The following is a 22448-nucleotide window of genomic DNA, read 5'->3' on the forward strand; positions in this document are numbered from 1 at the left end:
AATAACTTGTTACCCTAGTAGTACTCACTCACCTTTTTTTTTTCTTTCCAAAAAACACTCACATATTTTCTATGCTAATAAGTTATTACTAACCTTAATTTTTTAATAAAGCATAGATGATAGTAATGACTTAACAATAATAGAAACAATGGTAAGTAAAAGTTTTAGTTTTAACTTAAAACCTATGTACTAAAAGTATTTCATTTCAATATAATATAAACAGTTAAGTTATTGCTTAGATAATACAAAACCTATATTGTATTATATTACATAATGTGATAGATGGTAACTTACATATTTAAAATGTTAAAGTTGGATGGATGTATCATGTATTCTTTTATTGTTGTTGCTGAACAACTATATGTAAAATCAATCATTTTCAAGTGAAACAATAACTTGCTACCCTAATAGAAGTACTTACTCACCTATTTTCTATATCAATAAGTTATTACTAAGTTCTAACCTTAGTTTTTTAATAAAGCATAGATGATAGTTATAACTTATTAGTAATAACTTAATAATTATAAAAAGGATGGCTAGTAAAAGTTTTAGTTTTAACTTAAAACTTTTGTACTAAAAGTATTTCATTTCAATATAATACAAACAACCAAGTTATTAAGTAATACAAAAACTATATTGTATAAAATTAAATAATGTGATAGATGGTAACTTACCTATTTAAAATGTTGAAGCTTGAGCCTAGCCTTGAAGGATGTCTTCTTCTATTGTTGCTGCAGAACAACTACATATAAAATCAATAATTTTTAAGTGGAACAATAGCTTACTACCCTAATAGAAGTACTTACTCACTTATTTTCTATACTAATAAGTTATTACTAACCTTAATTTCTTCATAAAGCATAGATGATAGTTATTAGTAATAACTTAATAACTATAAAAAGAATGGTAACTGTTAAAAGTTTTAATTTTAACTTAAAACTTGTGTATTAAAACTATTTCATTTCAATATAATACAAACAGCCAAGTTATTGTTTAAATAATACAAAAACTATATTGTATAATATTACATAATGTAATAGATGGTAACTTGCCTATTTGAAATGTTGAAGCTTGAGCCTAGCCTTGAAGGATGTCTTCTTCTATTGTTGCTGTAGAAATACATATGAAATCAATAATTTTTAAGTGAAACAATAGCTTGCTACCCTAATAGAAGTACTTACTCACTTATTTTCTATACTAATAAGTTATTACTAACCTTAATTTCTTCATAAAGCATAGATGATAGTTATTAGTAATAACTTAATAACTATAAAAAGGATGGTAACTATTAAAAGTTTTAATTTTAACTTAAAACTTGTGTATTAAAAGTATTTCATTTCAATATAATACAATCAGGCAAGTTATTGCTTAAGTAATACAAAAACTATATTGTATAATATTACATAATGTAATAGATGGTAACTTACCTATTTAAAATGTTGAAGCTTAAGCCTAGCCTTGAAGGGTGTCTTCTTCTATTGTTGCTGCAGAAAAACTACATATAAAATCAATAATTTTTAAGTGGACTGTGGAAGAATAGCTTGCTACCCTAATAGAAGTACTCACCTTTGTTCTGTACTAATAAGTTATTATTAACCTTAATTTTTTAATAAAGCATAGATAATAGTAAAATGTAATAACTTATAAGTATAAAAAGATGGTTAGTAAAATTTTTAGTTTTAAATTAAAACTTAAATTAAACCTAGAGTCTAGACTCTACACTCTAGCATATTAGAATTTAAAGTATTTTTTTTTCGAAAAAAAAAGTATATTAGAGTATTTAATAAATGACTAATGTTATTGTTAAAATTTTAAATCGATTTGAGAATTTATATCATAAATCATGATTCATCATTACAATTTACAACTTACAATTTATATTTTTTATTTTAAGTGTGTTTTTAAAAAACATATAAGATATATATATATATATATATATATATACTAGTAACTAAATACATATATATAAACTTAGAAGTTATAATATTGTCATATTAATATATATTAGACTAGACTCTTAATTCTAGGACCTAGTATATTACACACTTTATACTAGTAACTTAGTAAGTTGTAACTACATACTACACACATAGTTATAACTTATAACTTATTAGTTATTACATATAATATATATATATATATATATATATATATTATATGACATGGAAATTAGAATTTTAGCATGTCATTTGACATGGATAATTTTTAGTGGCCTTTCATATGAAAAGGAAAATTTTATACTTTATATGTCATTTGACGGACATTTTTATTAGATGTATGTTTTTGACGGGCAAAATGGCCTTTGACGGGCATTACACCCGTCAAATTTTTGCCCTGCATGGGAGAAACTCCAAGCGTGCCACCGAAGTGTTGTTGCTAGCTCAGGGCACGCTCACTGTCGGCTTCATCTCCACCAACAACACCCTCTTCCAGGCCACACTGTATGCGGGCGATCTCTTCGTGTTCCCCCGTGGCCTCCCACACTTCCCGATCAACCCCGACGAGAAGAACCCAGCGTTAGCCATCTCCTCCCTGAACAACCATAATCTACAAACCGTAATATAATCTATCTATCTCAACAAGGTAGGACCGTAGCTCCTATTCACATGAGCTTGTATAAACTACTGATACAGCAACATGGACGAGTTTCAAGAATGACAAATAGATTATGTATGTTTCACAACATGAAAATATAGTGGAGACCAAAAAACATCAACGTTCTAGATGCATCAATGTACTAGTTGTTTCGTGTCCTGATGTATTCTTTTCTATTAATCTCTAGTATCAAAACATACTTATAAGTTGTGGATGTTTAATATATAGATACATACCTGTGTGTCTGTATGTGACTTGAAATATTCCATTCATTCTTATATATATATATATATATATTGTTTATATTCAAATATTTATACAGACCATACACAAGTGTGTGCCTGTGTATGCCTTGAAAGATTTCATTATCTCATAGAAACTTTCTCTTTCTTGTTAGTACTTTATTTTTTCCTCTTCCTTCCATGGAAGCTTCTTATTTCTTCTCACTGCTTTGAATGAATCTCTCTCTGATACAATTGTTGAGGATGGTTAGAGAGAGAGAGAGAGAAAGGAATGAGACAGATATACCCCAGAACTCCATGGCTGCCAATCGATGTTGCAGACAAACCAATCGCAAAGAAAAATTTAGAGAGAGAGAGAGAGCTTGCGGCCACGCTCTTTGCCGCCGAGCCACGAGCTTCAGAACACGTTCGGCATTGAGCAGTCTGAAGTGGATGCCCTCACCGCCAGCGTGCAGACCAGCCTATAGCTTGAGCTACGGTGGCTCAGTGTCATATAGTATGAGCATCATCTACGCATCATCCATCCACTGAATAATTGACTCGTGCATTCTTGATCAGCGATCGTCCACCATTGTAATTGTCGTTTATCAATGAACATCTTCGTTGTACTTCTTCTTGGGACAAAGGTCGTCAAAAACTAATTGACAATCACACACAACGAAACGAAATAAAATAAAATAGTTTCTTTTTCACTTGACTTTTGTTGGTTACATACATATGGGAATGAAAATACAATGAAAAACCGATTGCATTTAGGGCATACTAGTCTTACAAAATGATCGTCAGTGTCAAGATCCAAAAAATTCTTCGCCATCGCGGTGGAATCACTGAACCATCAAGTTAACAACAAACTGTTGGAGGAGCATGGAGAAGCAGTCGAATTGTTGTTTTCTGCTTTTTTCCTACAGGGAAGAAGATGAAAACCACGGGAAAACTAAAAATAGACACACATGACATGTTTTGGCAAACACTTAAATAAAACCTGTTGGGTAAACACACAACAATACCACAATTCCACACTGAAGCTAACAAATCATTTCCCACTTCTGTTGTAAAATATAAGATAATAATCAAACCAAACTAATATGGACAACAATTCAACAAGAAATTCCACGCCCCAACACTAACAAACAAATGATTAAGGAGACGTGAGATTTACGTGGAAAACCCCAATGTGGGGAAAAACTATGGGACAATTCACAATGGCACCAAAACTCTATTAATCAACAATAATGCAATAGGTACAAGTTTTCTTCTTTAGTTTAAAACTAGAGGCTTTACAATCTTCGAGCTAAGTCTTTGAATCAACAAATCATCACATATAGTGGAAAAATATATGAATTTGTGAGTTCTAATTTGAGCAGAATCTATGATGATAGAGAGATCCGATCCATTTTGATCAATGTGCACTTTCTCAAGTTCAACTAATTTTTCTTCTACCACTTCGCGAATCCTATCTCCTTTGAATATGTTTGGTTCGAGCATGATAGGCGGCATTCTTGACAAGGTAAATGACACTTTAAGTGTCACAATAAAGTACATACCTTTCTTTGTTTAAACCAAGCTCTTCAAGAAAATTCATCGTCCACAACAACTCCTTGCATGCTTCAATGGCTCCAATATACTCAACCCTCTGTGTTCGACAACGTAACACACTTTTGTAGTTTAGATTGCTATGATACAACTCCTCTTGCAAATGTCATCAAATCCCAGAAGTAGACTTGTTAGAATCAATATCATTGTCATGATATAGCATGGTATGACTTCAAAAGGATTTGAACCCATGACCTTCTATCACATAGGTTAAAGCCCTACCCTTAAATACAAAAAATATTATTTCACTTAGGGAATCCATGTAGATTCTAGATTTCTCTGGGACATTCTAGAAATGTCAAGAGTACTCCTAAGCATACTATAAAAAGAGGCACATGGCAAGAGTACTCCTAAGCATACCATTACACTAACATATCATCAATGTTAAAAAATTAGACGTCCCACCTAGAAAGGTAAGTGCGCATTAGGATAAACTTTAGTTAGAAGAAAACGCATGATAAAAGAAAAAGCTACAGATGCATATCTAGTGTGCATGAACACTATAGTCGATAAAAAAAACACATGACTTTAGAAAAATCATGTTAGAGAAAGCATATAGTCTATTGATAGAAAAAGCATGGAGGGCATAATTAGAGAAAAAAGCATGGATTGCCAAGACTCTCTCATCACTATATAAGGATGGGGAGTACAATGTAATAAGGGGTGTGAAATATTTGGAAATTGGATATATTTCTAAAAGACACCAATTAATAAAATATATTCGTGGGATTCACGAAATAAACTATACTCGTGGGATTCACGAGATTTCTATATCCTTCTCTTTCAATCTAAATTCATATTCTTACATAAATATTGATTAATATAATACTTGTGGGATTCACAAGGTTTAATCTCTTTTCTCAATCTACTCTAATCTATTCTAAACTCTTTCAATTTATTACCACGATTAATCTAATAAAATACATTATACTCATGGGATTCATGAGGTTTTTATATCTCTTTCTTAAATTCTATTCATAACTATACTTGTCTCAAATTCTTCCTCCTCCTAGTCCAAAACCCCAGTGGTTCCCACCCGACTCAAGCAACGATCTGGCGCCGAAAGGCACGACTACACGATCACAGTTTAGAGGATTTCTTAATCATGTACATTTGGTAATTCAAATGCATCCTTCTCGATATCCCACTGATGCATTACGAGTGGGACTAGTAGGCACGCTACGTAGTGGCACAACTCTGGCATGGTTCGCCCCTTTGTTAGAAAAAGTCTCTCCGTCGTTAAATAATTTTGAAGAGTTTATGAGCGAGTTTAAAGCATGTTTTAGAGATACCGATAACATTAAGATGGCAATCAACAAAATCCGAAGACTGAGTCAAGGTGATCGGCCGGCCTCAACTTATGTTGCGGATTTCCGTCTTCTTGCCACCGATATTCCCTAGGATGACCAAGCATTGATGGAGCAATTTTGTTTTAGCGTACGTAATGATGTCAAGGATTTACTCTTGACTTTCCCCGAAGAACCAAAGTCCCTCACAGAAGCAATCAGTTGAGTGGTACGATGCGATAACCGCCTTTTCGAACGACATTCGGAACGTCAATTCTAGATGCCAAGGACAAGATCAAAGACCACCTACGCCTCAGTGGTAGCAAAACCTTTTCAAGAAAGTCATATAATGCGTCTCCAGTAAATACTCCAACTCCGATGGAAATTGACACCACACGTCGTTGAGGACCATTATCGGAAGACGAAAAGCAGCGACGCCGAGCAAATCAACTATGTCTTTATTGTGGTGGACCGGGGCATATTGCAGCGAACTGCCCTCATAGGCCAAGAAGACAGGTAAATCAAATAGCCGTTAGTACTAATAGTATTAAACCCGAGTCTATTTCATTAGAAGCGTCTGATAGTTCTAATAGCCCAAGCCTATCAAACAAATTTGAAGTCCTTAGTCAACTAGAAGAAGAGTTAAACAACTAAGTCCAACCAAAATAGGAGCCATTTGGTTGAACTGCCCTCGATCTGTGCAACCCATTAGTGGTTTCATTCCCTCTAAGCAAGTTAGCAATGTCTTCCTAGCTCAAGTAACAATTAGTACTAAAAGTACTCCTCCAATACATGTCTTAGCACTCCTAGATTCCGGAGCTAATTCTTGCTTCATGGATAAGAATTTTGCCCAAGCTCACCAGATATCCTTAAGAAAACTCCCTTGCCTAGCCTCTATAGTATTCATTGATGGTCGCCCCATTGCTTCCGAAAATATCGTAGAAGAGTCAGAGCCAATTAGTGTGTCCTAGATAATTTGGCATGTCTAGTATCATTCAATATAATTAGTAGTCCAGAACATCCCATTGTTTTCGGGTTACCATGGTTCGAGTTACACAATCTAGACATAGATTGGAGAATAAAAGAAATTCGGCATCGACAACCTCGAGAATCTACTCATAAGGTTTCAACCATTTCGCGACATCAACTACATGAGGAAGGACGCAGGGAATCAATGTTTGTATTCGCAGTATCAGTGAAACCTTGCTGCACCACTAAAGAGGAATCCATAGTTCAACTTCCGAAGAAGTATCGTCCTTATGCCGACGTGTTTGATAAGGTACAAGCCAATACTCTTCCTCACCATCGACCGTATGATTGTCCCATTGATTTACAACCAAGAAAAGAGCCACCATGGGGACCGATCTACGACTTGTCACCAACTGATCTAGAAGTCCTTCGAGCCTACATAGAGGAGAATTTGGCAAACGGGTTAATTCTACATTCGAAATCTCCAGCCAACGCACCCATTTTCTTTGTCAAGAAAAAGGATGGATCACTTCATCTCTTCGTGGATTATTGTGGCTTGAATAAGGTCACCATCAGGAATAGGTATGCACTTCCCCTTATCTCGAGTCTTTTAGAATGGATTAATGGTGCAAAGTTCTTCACAAAGATCGACTTACGAGGTGCATATAACCTCATAAGGATCCAACCGGAAGATGAATGGAAGACCACTTTTCGCCCCCGATACGGGCACTTCGAGTATACGGTTATGCCATTCGATCTCACCAATGTGCCAGCAATCTTCCAACACATGGCAAATGATATATTTCAAGATCTCTTGGATATATGTTTGATCATCTATTTGAATGATCTACTAGTTTATTCGAAGACTCAAGAAGAGCATGATTCTCATGTACCACATGGAAGCCAACAATACTTGATTGGCAACAACAACCCTACTTGCCAAGCCAATGACAATTTAGAAACATTGCAATATAGCAATTTCTTCCTTATAGCAAGCAACAAAGGAACTACATGATCTTCCGGTGAAAGGTTAATACCTACCTGACATCCCAAGTATCTTACAAGTTTACCATGTAGAATCCATTGAAACCTTTCTAGTGGACACCACAAGGGGTTTACTGTGGTACTTACCCAGAACCCCATCGACTTATTCCAATCAATAATAGTTCTAGAAACATTATTAACAAAATCTATCAATAGCCCATTATAATGTACACAAATTATCGTGAGAACCTTGCAAATATAGGGTTGTATCATCAACAAATTGACAATCCACAATTTGCTCCTCTAACCAAGGCCATCGCAATCCTTTTATATTCATGACATTACTTATAAGAAAACTAATAAAAGTTTCTCCAATCATCAAATATAAAAAAGGAGGTAACGGTCATCCCTGTCTCACTGACCTCAAAATTGAAAATGCTTGGCCTAGCTCTCCAACTACTAATACTCTACAGCACTGAGTTGTAAAGAGCGGAGACAACAGTTAACCATTGATTAGGAAAACCTAGCTTTTCCATGGTGCCCCTCAAAAAAGACCAAGCATTTTCAAACGCTCTCTAAATTACAAGATGGTTGGGCTTAGTGCACTTATAATTCATTTGTGAAATTGCAAACGCTTCCCAAAATAAGAAAATGTTATCCAATATACTCCTATCTTGTAAGAACCTTGTTTGGGTGTTATGAATTATGTCTGTTAAAAAATGCAGCAGTCTCATAGCCAACAACTTAGCATATATTTTGTAAATAGTATTCAATATAGTAATAGGTCGCCACTTCCTAATATCAGCCACTACCCCTTCCAACTTAGGAATAAGATATAACATACCTTCTGTCCATTTACTTGGCATAATTCCAGTGTCAAACACCTCTTGGAATGCAACAATAATGTCGTTCCCAATCAATTCCCAATGATTCTAAAACAAAACTATCGAAAGCCCATCAATACTAGGGCATACATGAGAGCCAATTGCATCCAACGCAACCCTTACTTCAAAAATCAAAACTGGCTTGACCAAAACAGTTGTCATATGTAGTGAAACTCGTGCGTGCATGGTCTGCCACACACATCGACGGCTCTCCAATTAATCAAGTATAAAACATAGAGCGACAATAGATTGCTATAAAACTGCATAGCAATATCCCTCATTTCCCCAACATCCTCCGTGATGGATCCATTATCCCTCTGAAGTTATTTCATACCATTGCAAGATTTTGTTTTAGTTACAATTTTGAAAAAAGCAGTAGAGACTTTATCCCCCACTTGTGCCCACTTTGCAGCAAATGAATTATAAGTGCACTGAGCCCAAGCATCTTGTAATTTAGAGAGCTTATCCATTCTATTATTCAATTTAGACATCACCTATGTCGGCCATGGCATACATTGTTGAAAATGTTGCAAAGAAACAACCACTTGCTTAGTACTCAATATCTTAGTTTTTAATTGACATCAGTCCTCCTTTGCATTACTACAAAACCAACTACTAACATTGGCAATTGCATCCGCTGTCGTGACGATTTTCGGCTACAGTGTGAAACCGAGTGAGACGAATAAACCAAGGATGTGCAACATTGCACATACACTTAGCAAATAAGCCTAAGGCCTAGTGGCACTTGAGTTCATATAGAGGGGTGCAAGCAAGGTTTGAACCTTGCACCTCTAAGATTGCCTTACCATTAGGACAACTATCATATAGTATAGATTCTATGTATTTCCTTTTTATATACGAATTATAGATGAAACAACCATAGAAAACCATGTGCACAAAACCATGGTTCTAAACCCATGGTTTGTGCATGACATAAGCAAAACCGTGTGCACAAAACCATGGTTTTAGCCCATGGTTTTGTGCATGTCACAAGCATGGAAAGACCTATAAAAGCCTCTATTTGGGCTTGTGTAAGGGGGGCTCAATATGTGATATCACCAACACCATTATCATCAATATAATTATATTTGTCTTTATCTTCTTCATATTTTTCTACTTCTCAAGTGTACAATCTTTCTTCTTCTCAAGTAAACCAATTTCATCTAATCTTACATTGATCGTCATCTCTTCGATAATTCTGCGAACATCCTCCCCAGTCCAAGACCCCGGTGGTCGCTCGAGTAGCACACACACGCGCGAATCTTCGCGACATCATTTGGTGAACCCGACGTGAAGAGCAGCAGGGGAGGACGAAGATGGATGGCGAATATCTCATGGAGGCAATGTCAAAAAGGAGGATGGAGTTTCTAAGAGAAGGGAAAAGACGAAATGAAGCCCAACAAGCCGTCGAGAGGTTAGTCGAGCAAGTGAGCTATTTCAACGGTGCCGAAGTCTAAAGTTTCCTAAAAGTCTAGAATGCGGAGATGGATTCAAGAGGTGTGGACAAAGCTATGAGGCTAGAGTACTTTTGTCGGGTGGTGTCTCAACTGATCTTCAAAGATGTAAAAGAGCTTCTAGAAACTCATGATTCGTGGGCGACTTTTGAGAAGGCTCTATTGGAGGAATATGGCTATGAGAGACTGAAGGGACGAGATCGACGCAACTTCGACCAATGGGTGACATCACCGAAGACCCACCAAGGCGCGACACAAGCATTCGTAGACTTCGAGCATCATTTTTCTCAACTCTCGGAGCGGGAACAAAGATTAGTGGGGGTCAATAAGGTCCTTATGTTCATGAAGTCAATCGATCGAATGGAAAGGATGTCGATCGGCCTCAAACTCGAAGAAGATGATGGTGCAAATGGCCTCATCGAGGATTGGAGCAAAGTGGAAAGTGTATGCCGACTACACGATAAGGGGCGAGCGAGAATATCGACGACAACAAGACGGCCCATGAGGGACGATCGAAGAGGGGCGAGATGTAGCAATGTGCCACCAACAAAAGAAATAAAGCTTAAAAGGGAGACAAAACCGAGGCGAATGGTGATCGAGGAAGAAGAGAACTCCCAACAAATGTGGGTTAATGAAGTGGCCGATACAAAGGCTCAGGTTCGGTATGACGGTACCGAGAGAGAAGGTGCGAAACAAGTCACCTTCTTGTCTTACGAAGAAACGACAACCAAGGAGGAGGCCGATGACTCGAGGACGGTGAACGCCACTTCGAGGGAGGATAAATGTTTCGGAACACGCATTGTGTACAAAACATCGGGTGATGAAGGTCCAAGCATGAGAAAAGCTTGCATGATTGAGGGAGATAAAGTGTTTGTAAATAGTCTAAAAGTGCCCCATGTGGGCTATATCTGTAAATAGCCAGAAAGTTGTATAAGTATGTATAAATACAACTAGGGCAAACTTTATGTGACAATCGTTGAATCATTAGTGTGATAATCATTATAGTTGTAACTTGTATAGTTACATAGTGGGTAGTTGACTTAGTAACTGAGAGTGATAGAGAGTGAGTGAGAGTTAGTGTGAGTAACTCTACAGTCGTCATTCAACGAAGATGAGCTCGAGGTTGTTGCCTCTAAGTCTCATTGTATTCCTCCCTCTACATATAGTGATTTGTTTCTTGGGGTTCGTGGACCCCCGTGGTTTTTTTTCCCTTTCGTGTTTTCCACGTTAAAATATTTTGTGTCTCTATACTTGTGTTTTTCCCTTACTTTCTCTTCTTTCTGTCTGTGCACTGTCATTTCTCGTTTTCTACACCCGAATATACATACGAGTAACCGGTTGTGGCCAGTCACGATCCTAACATAATGAACCCCCTAACGTTAGTAAGAAGTCATTAGCGTAGAATATGTCTAATCGAGCTAGATTAGTACCCAACAACCATTTATCTGATCTAGAGAATTGGAAGGATTCAACATGTTTGCTAAAGGAAGAAGAGTACCAAGTATCTTAAAATTCATACTTAAAGCGCAACCTCTCCCAAAAGCTTAATTCCGAACCATATAAAATAGCTTGGCTACTTCCACTTCTATCCACGTATCCTCAAGCATATTAAAATCTCTTACCATACAGTAATGATCCACATTTGGAAAAGTATCACATAGATAAGACCATAACCTTCTCCTATCTGAAGACACATTATGAGCATATACATTTATGAAACCCAATGGTAGATTTTGGATTTCTACAATAATAACTTGCACTCTTCTTCCACTAAAATCATATAGTCAATCACATGAGAGGACCATTTTTGGGTTATTGCTATACAAACACTAGCTTTATTGTAGGATTCATCAATTGTGGGACTCCAAAAATGGGCCCAAGAACCACTGAATAAGGATCCATACGAATCTACCCTTGATGGACTCAAATGATTTTCTTGTAAAAAACCCATATCTACAGATTTCATAAAACTTTTATGCAAATTGTTCGTGAGTCTAGCCTTAAATTTTGTGCTTGTGCACCACCCAACCCTTGAACATTCCATGAGACAATACGAAAACTATCCATAGGCTAACAAAAGTTGTTTACCTTTCAACCTTTTCTCCTCCACCATTGCTTTCTTAGGCTTAGTGATTTGCCCGACAATATTGAATCCTTTCCGAGATTTCCTAGCCACAATTTCTACGTATGTATCCTTCTTTGTTGACGAAGAGAGTGTTCTCTTTCCCTTCGCCATCATACCTCCATTCATAACCACAATATATGACTGCACAACCGATTTTTCAAGCATGAATCCTCGTGCATTCTTACCATGGCTAACTTAGGCTTTTGTTTTAGCCCGAGTTAACCTTCTAGAATATTGCAACCCAACCATATGACCATCCTCTAGAGATATCACAGTTGTGCTCTCTTCATTCTTTTCTACCATAGCTAACTCCATGTGAGACTCGCCTTGTAATGAGGAAGGCTCAAAAGCTATCATATTCTCATGATCCTTCCCTCCCTTCAAGGGCTTCTCCGTCATAGAATTGTCAATATCACAATCAATTACAATATTGTAATCCTCTTCTCTATTAAGTTGTATATCATTAGTGTTAAAAGGAATTATTTGTAAATTTGTCTTGTTAACTTGTGAATTATCATGAGGTGCATGTGATATTTTGTTAGATGTTACCCCTACACCATTAGATGTCCTCACCGAGGATCTCCTATCATGCTTCTTTCTACCTCCTATCCAACCTTCATCATTGGTATTCCTAGAAAAACGTTTTTGAAGAGTTTGTTCATCTCGAACAAGACATTCCTTGACCACATGTCCAATACGATTACAAATGAAACATTGATTAGGAAGTCCAAAATATTTTACTTTTTGTACCCTCGATGGGGCCTGAAACATAGCAGGCAGCCTAACATATGAAGGCAATGTCATGGCCTTATGACCAATTAAACGTATTTATATGGTAGGTTGAAATTTCCAGCCACATAACGCACTACATCAGATTCTTCATCCATCAATTGAGCAATCGAGGAGGTCGTATATGGCATCACTAGTTTCCATTCTTTTGGCAAATCTGGAAACATGACTAAAAAGACAAAGTAATGAGATAATTGTTCACTAACCGCATTTAGGTCAAACCCATGCTCCCATTGCAAGAAATGCAGCAGAATGCCATTGATCCTCATTGATCCCAACCATAGTAGTTTCTTCACCATATTAGCAACTGGAAACTCGACAAGATAGCAACCTTTACCTAGGAACTAAACATCCACAATCTGATGGACCTCTTCTTGGAATCGTGTTTGCATCAAGTGACACAACTCCCCACAACTAGGTAGGCCTCCAATTACATGTACCACCACCGACAATTGATGCAGGGAGTCTATTTCTGCCTGCACCTCTGTTGGCAAGGTTACGTTGACGACTAGATCTGCAACAGGATGAATAGCGAAGGGGAGTTCACTAGAATCCCTTCTTGACGTCATCGCAGTCGTTGTCTCAACCATCGTCTCTCTCTCAATATTTGTTTTTAAGGAAGGTTTAAGTTTTTTCTTCCTACAAATCAGAAATAGAGTCCCCACTAATATTGTTTCATGGTCTATGAATTTAGACATTGTCTACTTTCATTCAAGAAAGCAATAGTCCTCAAACAAATGGTATTACTAAAAAATTTAATTAGGGGTTAGAACACATATTTCCCAGATATATTCATTTCAATAAATTAGCTAGAAGAAGTATTTTAATGTGTAACAATGTTGAATGTGTATTCAAGACATTAATTGTATTCTACTTTGATCGCCCATCATTGTTCGCATCAACACCCAATCTTGTGATATTAAGAACTTCTCATAGACCATCTACGTATGTTAGATATTGCACATCGGAATCTTTACTAAATAGTGGAATCTATAGAAAATATTGACAAGGACAAGTGTCAAGTGTCAAGGTGTTAGGGTTGAGGAAGGCATGCAAGTGCATCTCAAGGGTCGTGATATTTCTGAAATTCAAGACTAGGAAGGTTGTTAACGTGTGTGCCTAATATCTCATGAACTATCATAAATGAATTAGGGAGTTATCATATCATGTTGATAAAAATATGTATATGGGACAAATCTTCTTTTTCCCTTTCGTGTCCTTAGGAAGAGTTTGTTATCTTTTTCCTTGATTCTCTTAATTGGGCAAAAGAATAAAGATGAGACACACAAGAAGTTTGTCATCAAAGGTCCACAAAGAGAGTTTGAGACTAGGTGACAAATGACGATGGTCTTATAAAGATATATTGGCTCTCTTGCAACATATGTTGGATCATCTGAGCTACAATCCATGCTCTCTCTCTCTCTCTCTCTAAGTTGTTTCCATGATAATAGTTAATTTATTAATGATATTCCAATTAGTAATTAATATATAAATAAGCATTAGGGGAATTGAAACCCTAAAAGTAATAGGTTTTTGCTTTCACCAAGAGACCCCCTTTCCACCCTCCTAATGTTAGTATATTTCATATCCAAATATTAAATATGTATGCAAGTATCTTGCTACACTTGTATATTAGCCTCCTTGCTTGTCTATGGGGTATTTCATTTGAATATTTTCATAAAGATGTTGATTTCTTTCTGGTTCTTATTTAACTCTTATCACTCCTCCTCCATAATTCAAATAGGGATTTGTAATTCCTTGGCCTCGAGATAATCTAGCTCATGCATTCATTCATCTATCTCATACATGTTACAAGTGCGGTCTAAATCGCCTTTGTTCTCATCGTTATCTTGTCATTGTTCTTCATTTATTGTGACCACTACATCCATGATGTATACATTTGTGTCTCTAACCCTCTAGAAGCAGACTATTTTGGGGATCAACCTAAACAAGTTTGGAGCACTAAAACCAATTTTCTTAGTCAAAACTGCACTACGCATGGGTGGCGGTGTTAGTCAATGCAAGACTTCGTGCGTCATTGAAGGATATCCATCATGATAATGTTAGGGAATCTATCATCCTCCAATTTAACCAACTCTACTTTGTGTTTGTACAAAAAGGTGTCTTTGTTTGAGCGTTCCTTGACCAAATCCATAAGTTTTGATGATCTTGAAACCAAAAGCTAATCGGGACATTATAATGAGGTAACTCATCTATTAGCCCACCGAATATACCCATAGCACAAAGTTATGTCTGCACTAAGAGGTGTCATTGACTAGCATTCCTTTATCTAGTTGATCCATATGTCAAGTAGTACCCAAAGTTCTTCTGGTGTAACAACTTTTAACCTAAAAGATAGAACATTGTGGTGAGAATACTCATCTTGTAGGTCACCAAATACACCCATAACACAAAGTGGAGTTTTTTACCCCAATCCAAAGAGAGAGAATAGAATAGATTGTTTATCATCCACGAAAAGGTCAAATTTCATCTAGAGACTGAATCATCGATCACAACCAAAGAAGAGCAATGTTATAAAATACACATAAAATATTAATAAAACATACCAAATTCTAAGCATTTAAATGAATGAGTAATTTTGAGAACATGCCACCCAAGGCATCAATCCTTGTTTTACCATGGTAGATAACAATATTCTCTATAAAATAACAAATTATCTCCACCTAAGGTCAAGTTCATACATACATAACTTTTAAGTGGCTAAATTTGATGTGGTTACTCTTCTTGAGCACTTTTGGGTCCATATATGACTCCATGAAGCCCAAATCATTCCTAGTCTTGATTCCTTCTTTTATAATATACTCTCTAGTGGATGAATTAATTGATCAACTACATGTTATCCCTTATGCCAAAAAGAAGACATTGACTTATGATGATCATGGTGCTCCATTGCATGAAAGTTCCTATCATACATCTCCTACAAAAGTTTCACATCATACACTTGCTATGTAAGTACATACTATGAGAGTTTCACATCCATCATACATGTACTATGTAAGTTTTGTATCATACAAACTCGTTAGAGGAAAGTTTTAAAAAATAAATGAAGATTAGATATAATCAATGATCAGCCCCAAGTTGTAAATCTATCCCCATATGTGCTCTTAGAGTGCACATTTTGTGATTGCGCCCCAAATGAGGAGCGGCTAGTGTGCAACTTGACCATATGGGTCGATAAGGTGTTAATCTAGGAAACCGTAGATGCGTAGGACACAATGTATTTAGGAAAGAGAGAAATAGGTAATAGGATTGGCTAATCAAGTCAACTAGAATATTTTGTGGGCAAGTTACGATGTACTTAGTCTTGAAGTATGCGTCATTGACTTCAAGATAAGTACTATCTAGCACTAGCTTGTACCTAGGGAGTTGGTCATATTAAATGACAAGTCAGTTGACAGAAAAGGAATATCTCCACTACTATCAATTGACTTGCACATTTAATGTTATACTTAGACCAAACATAGAAAGCAATCCACTTTCTTTTCACAGTGGTTGGCTTGATTATCAGTCCCCACTAATTTTGTAGTGAGTTGGTCCATATCCTATCTAAGCTCTAAGGTGTGAGTGCATGGGAAAACTACCATTGTGAGCTACTCTCATATGTAATAGAAGTTTTGTTTTCATATATCCCATCTTTGTAGTTGTAACTCTATATACCTATCTAATCGATTCTCAATAATTCTAACAGTTTCACCTTGGTATTAATGGAAAGATGCCCAAAGGCTACAACGAATTCATACAATAGATTATAACCTTCATACCCACGTCAACCAACATGTCAAGTATCAAAAGCCCTCATGTAGGGTCGTTCCAAGACAGGGGGGCGGAAAAAGCCATCTTGGTGGATGTGAATAGTTGGTGACTTTACAATCGCGAATGTGAATAGTGGTTCTCTTGGAAAACCAAACAAAGTAGTTGATCTTCTTCAACTATGAGATGTACAGGTTGAAGAAGTATTGAATGGCTCATAATTATGACCTTAGAGGGCTTCATTTTTAATAGAGCTACTTTTGTTGTTGTCTATGGATATGGATACCTTGCAATGTGTCTAGGGAATAGATTGTAAATACTGAACTGTTTTCTTTATGTTGGAGTACATAGATTTGTTTCCTCGGCCATTATCTTACACAAGACAGGCTTGGGAAAAAATACTTTGTATGTTGAACTGTTATGACCTTTCTATATAACTAATGGAAGGATATTTTGTTTTGGAAAAAAAAGCCATCTTGGTGGAGCATATCTCCACTTTATTCTCTCTCCAAAAGAGGTGAAGACCTTTGCCTTTTTCCAAATTTCTCAAATTTGTTGTTGTTTACGAATCACAACCTCAAGCTCACTAGTTATTGCCTCATATTGACCTCTGTTGTCCGCCGGAATAGTAACCGACGGACAAGAGCGTAGGAATAAGAAATAATATAAGATCATAACGCATGTAATGGTTCACGCAGGAAGCGTGAACGGCTAAATAGACCCTGTGTATATAAAGGGCAGAAAACCTCTGATAGAGGGGGCGTGTATTTTGGAATGTAAGAAGCGTATCGTAATAGAATTCTATCTTCTCTGAAAGTCTGTGTATAGCTACAGCTAATCTACTGTGTGTATGGAATACCTAAGCGTGTAAGAACGTGAGTGTAACCACTGCCAAGGAGTTGGTTGTAGCCGTCTCCCTTATACGTTGATAGGTTACGGGGAACATTCCCCTACGCATTACGCATAGACGCCACCATTCATTGTTTCACAATCACTTGGAGATCTAGGTCGAAGGGCTGACCGCATACCGTGTTCCTAATCGGTAACACTTTTGGCACGCTTGGTGATCTATGTCTTCTCACAGACGAAGAACGACGAATGGATGTTTAGCCGTAGATGCCCCAGAGAACCAACACGACAAGACCGGCCAATCACAAGGTCCGTCACACGCCAGGTAGAGGAACGCGCACGGCAAAAGCCTCGCCTCAGCGACCTCAGTACTACTTGTCATGATTACAAAGGTGATTCTGCGCTCTCCAAATACCTCGACGATACGCGGGGAGCACGCTCACCACAACCACCCTGTGGTCTTTCCCGATCTGCCGTATCCCCCAGCATGGCCTTTGCCTATCCCCGCTTTAACGGCGAAACCGACGCCGCAACCCATATTCACATGTTCCTTAATGTCTGGAATGCGAACCACATGGCGCAAAGCCTTTCAGAGGCGGTAGCAGATCAGTCGAAAATGACGGAGTTCGGGTTAACATTGGATGGGCGAGCGGCGTTTTGGCATTCACAGATGGATTTGCCAACAATCACAACCTTTGATCAACTGCAGTCCGCTTTCTTGCGGTTCTTCCATCGGAGGGTTCCACAACGCGAAATCCTCGAACAATTCTATACGATTAAGCAATTGCCGATCGAGACGATCGTAGACTTCAACTTACGTTTCCAAAATTTACGACGGAAACTAGAACGGAGCTCCGCGGAGGACGAGGCTCGAGAGACATTTCTGGCAGCATTACGCCGACCCATACGAGCAACGCTCAACAACAATAGCATGAAAGGGGAAACGACGGATATGGTCATTGAACGAGCGTTACAGCTCGAGTTGGACGAGGAGGAGGAAAGGTTTTCTATGTCCTCCTTACGACAAGCGTTACCCCAAGACGAGGAACGCCAGTTTCGTCAAGCAATCCAGTGCACGATTTGCTTGAACTCAGGGCATTCCGTAGTGGAGTGCAACATGCGAATCCACTGCCCAATCTGCCACTCGAAGGCTCACACAGTCGACCAATGCGAATACAATATGTTGAACAGAGCCGCTCCCACAGTCCGCAACATAGACACATAGCGTCCCCCACGCCGTACTGAACAAAGGAGGCAAGAAGACCAACCACGGTATGTGGATCGCAACCCATGTGATGACCGGCACCACCGGAATCGCCGAAATCACAACGATTCCGAGGAAGACGAACTAGAGGATGAGGATTATCGTGGACATCCGAGTTATGCTAAAGGGGGCCGGCGCTATGAGAATCACCGGCCGACAAATAAACGTGATGGCTTCAATGGTTATCGTGGGAAGTCGCAACAATATCGAGATCATCGGCGTTACGACGAAAGCTTGGGAGATGAGCGACACCAAGAACCACGACGAGACCAACAACAACCGTCGCATGCGTTCCAACAAACAAGGCCGGACCGTGAGGAGCAAGTCGCACCAGGGGATCGACACACACCACCAGGAGCTGAGAAGGGCGAATCAAGCATCCATTGTTTTATTTGTCAGTAGCCTGGACATTATGCCACGCAATGCCTAGCACGCAAGGGCAAGGGGCCCGCCGTCAATACGATTACGGCGGAAGTGCAGCAAGTCACGACATGCCAGCAAACAAAAACAACTGATTGGGTTATGCAAGATGAGATACGATGACAAGCAAACGCGACCAATACAGAGCGCATGCGGAAGGAGTCTACGAATACGAGGGAGCGAGCGGAGGACGAAGGACCGATCCCGGACCCCATTTGGTAGGCGTTAGCGGGCTGCGAGATAACGTTAACCATGGAGACGCTGATGCAGCTAGTCCCACGCTTCCGCCAGACCATGGAAGAATGGGTGACGGGCATACCCGGGGTGAGCATCGCTACAAACCTTACAGACGTTAGCGACAGACCGCCTATAGTGGATCACCACAACCCAGCTATTACATTAATATTACACGAACAGGAAATTCCTGGATGCGTAATCGATGGCGGCTCAGACGTCAATGTAATTAGCGCGAAAACTTGCGAGCAGTTAGGCATTTCAGAATGGGAGGCTTGCCCATTCTGGCTCCGAATGGCAGATACCTGCTCAGTACGACCATTGGGGTTAATTCGCAAGATAGGCATTATCATGGGCGGACATCGCTTCGACATCTCGGCGGTCGTCCTCGCCTTGGACGCCCTAGGGGCGTACCTAGTGCTTCTGGGCAAACCATGGCTTCGGGCAGCAAATATCAAGCAGAGCTGGCAACACAAGTGTATCAGTTTCCAACACGGACGCACTAAGGTTCACGTACCTATGGAAGGAAGCACGCCATAACCAAAGGGTATAACACCATTATACGCAGAAGATATAAATATGTTGGCTGGGGTGGAGGATGCAGAATTAGAGGCATACCTAGATGAGCACCCTCGGATCATTCCGCTATTCGAAATCGACGTCATCGCAACCACGACAGAATATGCCATGACCACTATTCTCCACGACAAGGCTTACGAACCAAACCCAGAGTCTATATTGGAGCTCAGTAGAGCACGGGCGGCATTCGAAAGGGAAATGGAAATTTTACGACGAGTCACCGCCTCCACCCTAGAAGAAGTAAATGTGGGTATGGAGTCGGAACCCCGTTTCCTCTCAATCGCAAAGGAATTAAGGCCGGACCAGAGAAACACGATGATCGCACTACTCAAGAAATATAAAGATGTGTTCGCTTGGGCTCACGAGGACATGAAGGGGTTAGATCCTAAGTTCTATCAACATAAGATCAATTTAGCAACCAACGCAAAACCCGACCAGCAGCGTCGCTACCGCATGAACCCGAACTACGCAACCCGCGTAAAAGAAGAAATTGACAAACTCCTAAAGGTGGGGTTCATACGCACCTGCAACTGTGCCTGGAACGTTGCCGCACCGCACGCTTAAGCCTGAATCCCGCGAAATGTGCTTTCGGCGTGACCAGCGGGACTCTCCTGGGCCATATAGTCAGCAAGGAGGGAATAACGGTCGATTCGAACAAGATCTCCGCGATTACGTAAGCCAAAACTCTGACAAACGCGAAAGCACTCGACCGGTTTTTAGGACAAATACGGTGGCATAGTCGGATGATATGATATTTGGCGGACTTCGCCACGCCGTTACATGTTGCCGTGCATCGGACTCCCTTCCAATGGACCGCAACGGAGGACAAGGCCTATGAGGCACTTAAGATAATGTTCACACAGGCCCCCGTCATACAACCACCAGTTTGGGCGAAGCCATTCCACGTGTTCGTCGACGCCTCGGACATAGCAATAGGAAGTGTGCTAATGCAGCTCACCGAACCAAACTGGTACCAGCCAGTGTACTACACTAGTCGCAAATTATCAACAACAAAGCATAACTATTCCACAACGGAGCGAGAGGCGCTAGGGATGATCTATAACATCAATAAATTCTGGCATTATTTACTAGGGAGGAAATTCACGTTCCACGTGGATCATTCGGCGCTGCTGTATTTGGTGGAGAAACAAGCCCTAACGGGGAAATTGGCGCGATGGATGCTGCTGCTTCAAGAATTCAATTTTGTAATCCGGCACCAACCAGGGACGCAACACGCAGTGGCAGATTTTTTGAGCAAACTCAAGAATGGAGAAATAGTACATAGAGATGACGACGATTTTCCGGACGCCGACATCTTGCGGGTAGCAACACTAGCAGAAAGAACGGAATCGACCTTTCCGGACCGGTGGCTTATGGAAATGACATACTTTCTGACTACGGGATTGCCTCCACCACAATTACGCACGGACAAGAAGAAACGACTAGTCGTCCGAAGACGTAACTTCTGCCTCATAGGAATTTTATATCACAAAGGAAGTGACGGCATTTGGCGACGTGGGGTACGTCAGGATGAGAAAGAAGCAGTTTTACAGGAGGCGCACTGTGGCACGACAGGCGGCCATTACGCGGGCGATGTTACAACCCGGAAAATATGGTAGGCGGGCTTATGGTGGCCGACAACGCAAAAGGACGCATCCGAGTATTGTAGAAAGTGTGATTTGTGTCAATGGATGGGCCAACCCACGGAGGGCGCAAGGATGCCACACCAGCCCGTATTACCACTAGACCCCTTCCAAAAGTGGGGATTGGATTTTGTGGGGCCCTTCACACCGGCGGCAGCCCATATGGGCAATAAATACATATTGGTAGCCACAGATTATTGCACCAAGTGGGTAGAAGCAAAGGCACTACAAGAAAATACGACGACTGTCACAACGAGATTCCTTTACGAGTCACAGCGAGATTCCTTTACGAGCACATCTGGTGCCGGTTCGGCTATCCGATTGAGCTCATTAGTGACCAGGGGAGTCACTTTCTCAATACGGTGGTTCGGGAACTAACACATCATTACGCCGTAGTCCATAAGAAGAGTACGCCATATTATCCACATGTGAATGGGTTAGAGGAATCCACCAACAAGATGTTGCAGACCATCTTGAAGAAAATTGTCGATGAAAATAGAACGGACTGGGATACCAAATTACAAAGTGCGTTATGGGCGTACAGAACCAGCTACAAAACAAGCATACAGTCAACATTGTTTCGACTAGCGTTTGGGCTAGAGGCTGTGATGTCGGTCGAATTTCACGTACCCAGTTTGCGGATTCAGGTACGGGACCGACTATCGGAAGCCAAGTCGGAGGAGGTACGGCTCCACTAGTTACTCGAACTCGGGGAAAAACGCGTACACAACATGGTTGTGTTGGAGCAGGAACATCGACAGCGTAAA

At 39.6% G+C, this 22448-nt stretch overlaps 1 protein-coding gene across 1 annotated transcript in view; it reads left to right on the plus strand.

Moving 5' to 3' along the window:
- The window catches only part of LOC147861206 (germin-like protein 8-2), a 39199-nt gene extending 35846 nt beyond the window's left edge, over window positions 1-3353 (plus strand). Inside the window, exon 2 of the mRNA XM_087323883.1 lies at window positions 3298-3353. Within this exon, the coding sequence (XP_087180009.1) occupies window positions 3298-3309 (12 nt within the window). The 3' untranslated portion in view covers window positions 3310-3353. The remainder of the gene's footprint in view (window positions 1-3297) is intronic.
- The last annotated feature ends 19095 nt before the right edge of the window (window positions 3354-22448 follow it).

Source organism: Azolla caroliniana, unplaced genomic scaffold, assembly GCF_043228905.1.
Source record: "Azolla caroliniana isolate FFs.n. ecotype wild unplaced genomic scaffold, voAzoCaro1.0.p SCAF_8, whole genome shotgun sequence".
In the NCBI taxonomy this organism is placed as follows: domain Eukaryota; kingdom Viridiplantae; phylum Streptophyta; class Polypodiopsida; order Salviniales; family Salviniaceae; genus Azolla; species Azolla caroliniana.